Here is a 10,742-nt window from a genome sequence, read left to right on the forward strand (position 1 = left end):
ATCTTAGGAGATGATTCAGGCTGCATATATGTGTTTTACACACACGTGTGCTTGTGCATGTGCACAACAAAGCAAATTGGCAAAATGTGTTATATAAGTAGTTCATACAAATTGGTGAAACCAAAACCAAACTCACTGCCATCAAGTCTGTTCACAAATTGATAGGGAAGGCATTAAATCAGAAATAAATAAATGAATAAAGAACATGTGCAGATAATTCACAAATGAGGAAAAAAATTATCTAGTCAATAAACTTGGGGGAAAAATGTTCAACCGCAATAATAGAAAATTGCGTATTTTAATAACAGTAAGATATTCTTCTTGCCTTTCAAATTCATAATGCTTTAAAAATTATACCAATGCTAACAAGAGTGTGCTCTTTAAAAAGAGCAGTTTCTGTTGCTAGTGGCAGTGTAAACCTGTGGTACAAACAATTAAGTGCTCAGCTACTAGCCAAAAGGTTCAGAATTGACGGCAAGTTACTAAGCTTAAGTTGCACAGGACATTTAATGTAGTTTATTTTCATTTTCTGTTTTAAGAAGAGTTACTTTTTTTTTTTTTTTGGTCCTCTAAACAAAGAGAGAACAAAAGAACAAATACTGGATACCTACATTTTGTACTTGGGACCATGCTTATGGTTTTATGTTGGTTCTCCTAGTTAATATTTACTACAACTCTGTGAGAATAAATATTAATCATATTTCACAGGTAAGGAAATAGAAGCTTAATATAATGATTAAAAGTATTTTGTACTTTTTTAAGAAGGATATTTAATGTGTAAAATGTTTTCTAAAATGTCATAGGACTAGTTCCATGTTTTATTACCATGTTTTATCATATTATTTATAAAGATATACTTTTTTCACATTTTAACTTCTGAGATTTGTCTTATGGTGGAAAGCATGTTTAGCTTAATTGGATATTTTTTATTTCTTAGTGGTGTGTGAAATAATGATACATTTTAGAATTGAGTCTTAGGTTTGATAAAGTGTGATATGTGACTGAATTTCTTCCCCCAAAAAAAGTTAAGAAGTTTCAGCCTAACTCCTGATAGACATCAACTTAAGGAACCATCCTTGCATTTAAATATGAAAATAATTACTCACTTTGAATTTAAGTAATGTATGAAAAAGAAATATGATCCAGACTGTAGACTCCATTGACATTGTGATTTATCATTTATGATTTTTTGGCAATCTGCATCTGAACTCACTGGTTTTATTTAGCTTTCCAGTTCTCAGGGAACAATAGAAACTAGTCTTAAGGATATCGAAAGCAGATTGTCTCCAGGTGGATTGCTGGCAGATACATGGGCACATCAAGAAGGCACTCATTCAAAAGATAGAAAGTAGGTGATACCTTTATTGGTATTTCTGCTTTAATTATTAAATGTCCTTTTTCACATTGATTCAGTTAATTTATTTGGATTTTTCTTCCTTAAATAGTATAGAAAAACTACAAGTCCTGTTAAATTGCATCACAGAGATATACTATCAGTTCAAAAAAGACAAAGCAGAACGTAGTAAGTAAAATTTGCCATTTGTTTAATTAATTCAGTTGAGCTAGCTAATTTGTTATATTTGTAAGGGTGACTACTTACGGTATTTATTTCAGAGATGTGATTCCTTCAGGAAAGAGATTGAGTCTACTAAAAATTATTCTTAAAACAGACATTTCGAATATTTTAAAAATAATTTAAATTAGGATTCTTGAACTCCAAATTCTCTAGAGACCAGACAGTTAACAGAAAGGAATGAGATTGGGTAAGAAGAACAAGAGAAGAGGTACCCCATCTAAAGGGGACAGCCTCTACTTAGATTTAGCTACTGCTCGTGGTCACTTGACTTCTTGCCCAATCTTCTTATTTCTTAAAAGAAGCAAAAATACAGATTTTGCTAGAAATATCTTGGTTTTAAAATGTTGGCATTATTTTTAGTGTTATCATTGTACAAACTAAGTTAAAATATCTGTACCCAAATTATCCTGTGGACCACAAGTTTGTGACATCTGTTTTAAACTCTTAGGCTTTTTTGAATCAATAATCTAAATATACAAATAAATCATGCAAAAAAAAAATTTAAATTAAGAAGTATACATTGTGATTTTATGATTCTACATTTGCAAAAGTAATATTTTTTACTTGATTCTAGGACTAGCTTATAATGAAGAACAAATTCACAAATTTGATAAGTAAGTATTCTGATTATGTTTAATACAATTTTAAGGTGCTCTTCTGTTTATCTTAAGGAACTCTGGTGGTGTAGTGGTTAAGGCATTTGGATGCTGACCAGAAGTCAGTTTTTCAAACCCACCAGCCTCTCCACAGAAGAAAGATGAGGCAGTCTGCCTTGGAAACCCAGTGGGTGTTACTATGAGTTGAAATCATCCTGGTGGCAGTGCATTTGGTTTGCTTTTCTGGTTATCTTACTAATGCACTTCTCAAAGTTGAAATTAATTGCAATAAAAATTACCTTTTTAAATCTTGACTTTACAAAATTGGAACTATGTGTGCATATTTTTGAGACCCTCATCATATTGCACCATCTGATCCCTGGTTGGGAGGCTGCCTAGACAGGAAAAGGGTGGGGGTCGGGGGTAAAATCATTCCACTCAGTCTTCTGCTTCGTATGTTCTGATTACAGAGGACAGATAATGGAGAAGACAGGGAAACAGATTTAACGACCTTCTTACCCTTATCCTCATTTGATAATATTTTTTTGAACACTTTCGTTTTGAACCTTTCTCTTTTTGCTGCTATAAGGTCTATTTAGAAACCTTTACTATCTACTCTAAATACAGGCAGTCTGTGGATTACCATCATCCTACTTACTAACAGCTCCTACTTGCCCTTTAATATTATGTAAATTTGCCCTGACTTTGAAACGATTGAACCACCCCTCTACTCACTGCCATCCAGTTGGATCCAACTCATGGTGACCCCTCCTTGGGTTTCTGAGGTGGTATCACTACGGGGGGTAGATTGTCCAACCTTCCTTCTGAGGAGTGGCTGGTGGGTTTGAATCACCAGCCTTCTGGTTAGCAGTCAAATGCCTTAGGCACTAACCAGAGCTCCCAAACCACCCCTACTGGCAACAAATTCTTCCTCACAGTCACCTTGACTTACTGCAAGGGCAGCTTTAAAATCACTGAAAAGGCTTTGAGCCTTTTCTTGCACTAAAGTAAAGCTAAATAAGAACTGTTTGCACCTGTTCCAACTTACCTACAAATTTGACATAAGGACATACTTAGGAATGAATCTCTTTCATGACCCAGGGACTGCTTGTACTCCTAAAGCTACAATAATCACTATACAAAAAGATAAATTTCATATAATTGAAACATTTTTAATATTGGAAGTAGACTGAAACTAGTTTATGCTTCTTTGATTGTTTCTAAATTCAGGCAAAAACTGTATTATCATGCAACAAAAGCTATGACCCATTTTACAGATGAATGTGTTAAAAAGTATGAAGCATTTTTGGATAAATCTGAAGAATGGATGAGGTAAATAAACATGTTTTGGAAGGGAGGAGGTTGACTGCAATATACAGTTTAATGTTTGTGCTATTTTAAGAAAGAATATTTCACTGGACTACCCATTAATTAGTTCTTTTTGATTTTCAGAAAGATGCTTCATCTAAGGAAACAATTGTTATCTCTAACTAATCAGTGTTTTGATATTGAAGAAGAAGTATCAAAGTATCAGCACTATACTAATGAGGTACAACTCTGAAAAATCTTTAGGTCTAAAAAAAGAGCCTTTGTCTCCTGAGGCAAAAATTAACTAAAATTATTTTCCGTAGTGATACTGCCTCAGAAACCTAAGGAGGAGGGGTTGCTGTGAGTTGGGTCTGACTCCACGGCACATAACAACAACAACATTCTCAATATATACCTGATAATATTTGAGAAGGGAGAAATAGGAGATAATGTGCCTAGATTCTGTTTCCTAACTCATTTTTGCTATGTATTCTGAGCCAAATTTTTAAAATTTAGATGTTTTACAGCTCAAAGTATCTAGTAAACTATTCTTTCATCATCTATTAAAAAAATTTTTTTTAATGTTGATTAAATAAAGTATTGTATCCCTACTGATTTTTAAATTAAAATTTGAAGCTGTATTGGGCTTATCAAAATCTATAATATTCAGTTATAAGATCTGTAATAAGTATTCTGTGACTGATGTAGATTTTTGATATTTCAGTTACAAGACACTTTGCCTCAGAAAATGTTTGCAGCCTCCAGTGGAATCAAACATACCATGGCCCCAATTTTTCCAAGTTCTAACACATTAGTGGAAATGACTCTTGGGTAAGAAACTTATAATTGGTTACTATAATGTTTCCAAATGCTATTATCAATTGGTGATTTTGCTCTTAATATTTTCAGATTCCTTGTTTGCTCTGAGTACAGTGTTTGATAATATTAAATGAATTAGTTAAATTCAGAGAAGTAAAACAATATAAAGTGTGCAGGGGGACAAGAGGTATTTGAGAACTCTGTTCTTTCTGTGAAATTTTTCTGTAAACCTAAAACTGCTCTAAAACTAAAGTGTATGAAAATCAAATAAATATACGTAATTCTAAAATATTTCTGTACTTGTTTTGAGGAGAGGTGCTTATTTGTTTATTTTATGTGTATAGTATGAAGAAGTTAAAGGAAGAGATGGAAGGTGTGGTTAAAGAACTCGCTGAAAATAATCATATTTTGGAAAGGTGAGTAATGCTGAAATCATACTGCACTGTGATTTATATGCAATCAAGTAAATATTGATCTATACTTTCATCTGCTGCTTATATCAGTAGGCTTGCAGAGGAAAAGGATATAGTCAAATCCCATATGTTTTTCAGTATGATTGTGAATCAGTGTTGCCTTTTTATGTGTTTGAGGTCATTTACATAAAGACAAAACCAAAACCAAACTCACTGCTATCGAGTCAATTCCAACTTATAGAGACCCCCGTTGGGTTTCTGCGGCAGTAAATCTTTATGGAAGTAGATTGTCCCATCTTCCTTCTGTGGAGCAGCTGGTTGGTCTGAACCACCAACCTTCTGGTTAGCAGTTAAATGCCTTTGGCACTGTGCTACCAGAGCTCCTTAGATAAAGACAAGTCAACTATAATTGAATCCATTTTATAGAATCACTGTTTAGTAGAATTATTTGCTAATTTGAATCTGTTTTTGAAAGCCAAAATCTTTTGCATATTATTTTCTATAATTACTCATTCGAATCATAATTTTCAATTTTGGGAACCAGAGTTGTTTATTAATATATCAGCACTCTGATGGTGGTCTGTAATTTGCAGAATCCTTTCAGGATGAGTTCCTTATGGAAGGAGCTTGTGTACGCTTACTAACTACAAAAGCCTAATAGAAAGAATTGAAAAGGTACAGAGCTAATAAGGCCATTTTTTGTGTGGCTGCTTCCTTGTCCTGTTTGCTCAGAGTCATAGTTGGCTCTAATAAAGCCTATCTCTTTTAGCTCTTAGCTGCTTCTCTATAGGTTCTCTACCCTTTACAACTCTAATAAATATATTTCACATTTATAAAAGCCAAACAAAGATGTCAAAATCAATTCTGTGACAACTAACAATATCAAGAACAAGACTTAGAAAGATTAATTATTAGAAAATAATACGGTTTTTGAGCTATGAAAATTATCACACACTTTTATAGTATTATCTAGTTTTTTTAAATGAGTTGATTTTTAGAACACATGCTACTGTTAAAATTCCAAACAATATATAATTCTAGGGGTAAGAGAGCTGGGTATGGCAGGCAGGTGTTTGTTGGAGCTCCTGGGGCAGGCTGGGTAAGTGAGCCAGGCAAGGCAAGCAAGTGCTGGAGCAGCTGAGGGAGGAAGTGAGCAGAGCAGTTTGGAACAGCTAAGGGAGACAAACTTGTCTATTAGTTTGTCATACTGTGGTGGCTTGCATGTTGCTGGAGACTATACCACTGGTGTTTCAAATGCCAGCAGAGTTACCTGTGGTGGACAGATTTCAGCAGAGCTTCCAGACTGGGACAGACTCAGAAGAAGGAAGGGGCTATCCATTTCTCAGAGAATTGTCCAATGAAAACCTTATGAATAGCAGTGAAACATTGTCTGATATAGTGCCAGAGGATGAGCCCCTCAGGTTGGAGGGCACTCAGAGCGCATCTGGGGAAGAGCTGCCTCCTCAGATTAGAGCCAGTCTTAATGATGTGGATAGAGTAGAGGTTTTGGGACCTCCATTTGCTGATGTGACATGTCTCAAGATGAAAAGAAACAACTGCGAACATCCATTAATAATCAGAACATGGAATGTACAAACTATGAACCTAGGAAAATAGAAAGTTGTAAAAAAAGGAAATGGAATGCATAAAGATCAATATCCTAGGCATTAGTGAGCTGAAATGGACTGGTTTTGGCCATTTTGAATCAGACGATCTTATGATTACTATGCTGGGAATGACAATTTGAAGAGGAATGGCATGGCATTCATCATCACAAAGAATGTATCCTGAAGTATAATGCTGTCAGTGATAGGACCATATGCATACACCTACAAGGAAGACCAGTTAATACTATTATTATTCAAATTAACGCACCAACCACCAAAGCCAAAGATGAGGAAATTGAAGATTTTTACCAACTTCTGCAGTCTGAAATTGACCAAACATGCAATCAAGATGTGTTAATTATCACTGGTGATCAGAAAGCAAAAGTTGGAAACAAAGAAGAATCACTGGTAGTTGGAAAATACGGCCTTGGTGATAGAAATAATGCTGCAGATTGCCTGATAGAATTTTGCAAGACCAACAACTTACTCATTGCAAATACCTTTTTTCAGCAGCTATACACATGAACTCTGCAACATGGAGTACACAGGAATCAGATTGACTACATCTGTGGCAAGAGGCCATGGAGAAGCTCAATGTCTTCAGCCAAAACAAGGCTAGGAGCTGGTTGTGGAACAGACCACCAACTGCTAATATGCAAGTTCAAGTTGAAGCTAAAGACAATTAAAAGAAGTCCACAGGAGCTAAAAATGACCTTGAATCTGTCCCTCCTGAATTTAGGAACCATCTAAAGAGTAGATTTGATGCATTGAACACCAGTCACCAAAAACCAGAGGAATTGTGGAATGACAACAAGAACATCTTCCATGAAGAAAGTAAAAAGGTCATTAAAAAGACAGGAAAGGAAGAAAAGACCAAAAGAAAAATGGATGTCAAAAGAAACTTGCCCTTGAGCAGAGAGTAGCTAAAACAAATGGAAGAAATGACACAATAAAAGAGCTAAACGGAAGATTTTAAAGAGCAGCTCGAGAAGACAAAGTCAGTTATTAATGATGAAATGTGCAAAGACCTGGAGTTAGAAAACCAAAAGGGAAAAACACATTTGGCATTTTTCAAGCTGAAAGAACTGAAGAAAAAATTTAAGCCTCAAGTTGTAATATCAAAAGATTCTATGGGCAAAATATTGCATGATGCAGGAAACATCAAAAGGAGATGGAAAGAATATACAGAGTCACTGTACCAAAAGGAATCGGTAGATGTTCATCCATTTCAGGAGGTGGCATATGATCAAGAACCAGTGATATTGAAGGAAGAGATCAAGGCTGCACTGAAAGAAGTGGCAAAAAACAAGGCTCCAGGAATTGACGAAATACCTGTTGAGCTGTTTCAATAAATGGATGCTGCGCCGAAGGCACTCACTTGGCTATGCCAAGAGATTTGGAAGATAGCAGCCTGGCCAACTAACTGGAAGAGGTCCATATTTGTACCCATTTGAAAGAAAGGTGATCCCACAGAATATGGAAATTATCGAATAATACCATTAATATCACATGCAAGTAAAATCATACTGAAGATAATTCCAAAACAGTTGCTGCAATATATTGACAGAGAGCTTCCAAAAATGCAAGCTGGATTCTGAAGAGGAGGATGCAGAATGAGGGATTTCACTGCTGATGTCAGATGGATCTTGGCTGAAAGCAAAGAATACCAGAAAAACGTTTACTTGTGTTTTATTGACTGTGCAAAAGCATTCGATTGTGGGGATCATAACAAATTATGTATATCGTTGAGAAGAATGGGAATTCCAGAGCACTTAATTGTACTCATGAGGAACTTGTACACAGACCAGAAAGCTGTTGTTTGAACGGAACAAGGGGATACTTCATGGTTTAAAATCAAGAAGGGAGAGTGTCAGGATTGCATCCTTTTGCCATATTCACTGTATGCTGAGCAAATAATCCAAGAAGCTGGACTATATATGTAAAAGAATGTGGCATCAGGATTGGGGTAAGACTCATTAGCAACCTGCAATACACAGATGACACAAGTTAGCTTGCTGAAAGTGAGGATGACTTGTGATGAAGATTGAAGACTGCACTCTGCAGTATGGATTACATCTCAATATGAAGAAAACAAAAATCCTCAGAACTGGACCAATAAGCAGCACCACAATAAATGAAGGAAAAATTGAAGTTGTCAAAGACTTCATATTACTTGGTTCTATAATCAACACCAATGGAAGCAGCAGTCAGGACATCGGAAGACGTATTGCATTGGGCAAATATGCTGCAGAGGACGTCTTTCAAGTGCTAAAGAGCAACGATGTCTCCTTGAAGGCTAAGGTGTGCCTAACCCAAGCCATGGTATTTTCAGTTGCCTTGTATGCATATGAGAGCTGGACAGTGAATAAGGAAGATTGAAGAAGAGTTGATGCTTTTGAGTTGTGGTGTTGACAAAGAATACTGAAAATACCATGGACTGGTAAAAGAACAAACCAATCTGTCCTAGAAGAAGTGCAGCCGGAATGCTCCTTGGAAGTGAGACTGGCCAGACTTCATCTCACTACTTTAGTCATGTTGTCAGAAGAGACCATTCTCTGGAGAAGGATATCATGCTTGGTAAAGTGGAGGGTCAGTGAAAAAGGGGAAGGCCCTCGACAAGATGGATTGACACAGGGGCTGCATTGATGGGTTCAGGTATAGCAGGGATCATGAGGCTGGCACACGACAGGGCAGTGCTTCATTCTGTTGTACATAAGGTCACTATGAGTCAGAAACTACTCGATAGCACCTAATGACAACAAGCATAATTCTAAAAACTTAAGAATGAACAAATTTTCTCATGACTCCCCTATCCTCAGAGGTAATTGTATTAATAGTTTTGTGTACATGTGTTTGTTTTATATGAATAGAATCATTCCATTCATACTAGTTTAGTCTCCCCACACACACACACTAAATGTTACATCAAGGGCATTTTTTTCTTTTTTTTTTTTTTCCCCAAAGGGTATTTTTTTTTCCATACCCATGCACACAGCTCTATCTCTTTTATTTTCAACAGCTGCCTAGTATTCCACTTTATAGAGCTACTATGATTTATTTATTAACGCATCCCTATTTATTGAACATTTAATTTCTTCCTAATTTTTCTCAATTAAAATCCATGCTTTGATGGATCAAAGTCTATTCAGTGGGGCAGAAACAGTTTCTTTAATAAATGACGCTGGCAAAACTGGATATACACCTGCAGGAGAATAAAATGAGATCCATACCTCTCACCATACACAAAAACTAACTCAAAATGGATCAAAGACCTAAATGTTAAACCTGAAAACATAAAATTCCTGGAAGACAACATAGTGAGAAAACTATGTGATTAATTCTTTTGTAAAAGAATTAAAAGATAGATAAATACATGAATAAAAGAAGACAAAGTAGATAAACAGGACCTCATAAAAATTAAAATTTATGCTCATCAAAAGACTTTATTCAAAAAGTAAATAGAAAACCTACAGACAGGAATAAAATCTTCAGAAACAAGTTTACCTTATAAGGGTCTAATCTCTAAAATCTGTTGAAAATTACAACAACTCAACAAGGAAAAGACAACTCAATGATAACGGACAAAGGATATGAACAGAACCTTCACCAAAGAGGACATCCAAGCAGTCAACAAACTTACAAAAGATTATCACAACTGTTAGCCATTAGAGAGGTGCAAATCAAAACTATGAGCTACTGTGATGGTTAATGTTATGTGTAAACTTGGCTAGGGCATGATTTCCAGTATTATATAGTAGTTTTCCATTTTGTGATCTTATATAATTATCCTAATTTTTTGTGTTGTAAATCCTAACCTCTATATGTTAATGAGGCATGATTAGCATAGAATGTATTTGAGTCAAAGCCTTATAAGAATGTATGACTCAAGTCATACTCTGATGTAAGCAGTTTCATTGGAGTGTGACCTGCATCCAATATGTATATGGATACTCTGGCAAGGCTCAACCTTGCTTTGGATCTTGAATCCAGCTCATCATCATCTGACCTACAATTTTTGGGACTTTAGTTAGCAGCCTCCCTTCTGACTTGCTGATTTTGGGTTTGACAGCCCCTACAATCACAAGTCAGGAGACGCCTCCAGCCTGATGCCTGACCCACAGGTTTGGGACTTAACCAGTCTCCACGACTGTGTGAGCCATTTCCTTGAGCTAAATCTCTCTCTATCTCTGTCTGTCTGACTCTCCTTGTGTGTGTATATATATATATATGTAGTGTGTGTATATATACACATACACACATAGTATATACCTATTGGAAAAACGGCAAGGAGGCCCCATGTTCTGACCTCCTGTAATCCCACAAGAGGAAGGCAGGATTACCAGCAGTAACCCAAGGCCTATTCCTGCCAGGCCAGACATGCTGCCTCCCTCCAGCCCTTTCACCAACCGTTCCTCCCAAAGCA

General features: G+C 36.0%; 1 protein-coding gene across 1 annotated transcript in view; it reads left to right on the forward strand.

Annotated features, from left to right (window-relative positions):
* The window catches only part of TBK1 (TANK binding kinase 1), a 173,214-nt gene that overhangs the window by 69,739 nt on the left and 92,733 nt on the right, over nucleotides 1-10,742 (forward strand). Inside the window, exons 14-20 of the mRNA XM_007942735.2 lie at nucleotides 1,227-1,348; nucleotides 1,446-1,522; nucleotides 2,151-2,190; nucleotides 3,403-3,504; nucleotides 3,625-3,721; nucleotides 4,205-4,311; nucleotides 4,644-4,715. Coding sequence (XP_007940926.2) covers nucleotides 1,227-1,348; nucleotides 1,446-1,522; nucleotides 2,151-2,190; nucleotides 3,403-3,504; nucleotides 3,625-3,721; nucleotides 4,205-4,311; nucleotides 4,644-4,715 — 617 coding nt within the window. The remainder of the gene's footprint in view (nucleotides 1-1,226; nucleotides 1,349-1,445; nucleotides 1,523-2,150; nucleotides 2,191-3,402; nucleotides 3,505-3,624; nucleotides 3,722-4,204; nucleotides 4,312-4,643; nucleotides 4,716-10,742) is intronic.

Source organism: Orycteropus afer, unplaced genomic scaffold (assembly GCF_000298275.1).
Source record: "Orycteropus afer afer isolate SDZICR_OR568_19922 unplaced genomic scaffold, OryAfe1.0 scaffold00097, whole genome shotgun sequence".
Lineage (NCBI taxonomy): Eukaryota > Metazoa > Chordata > Mammalia > Tubulidentata > Orycteropodidae > Orycteropus > Orycteropus afer.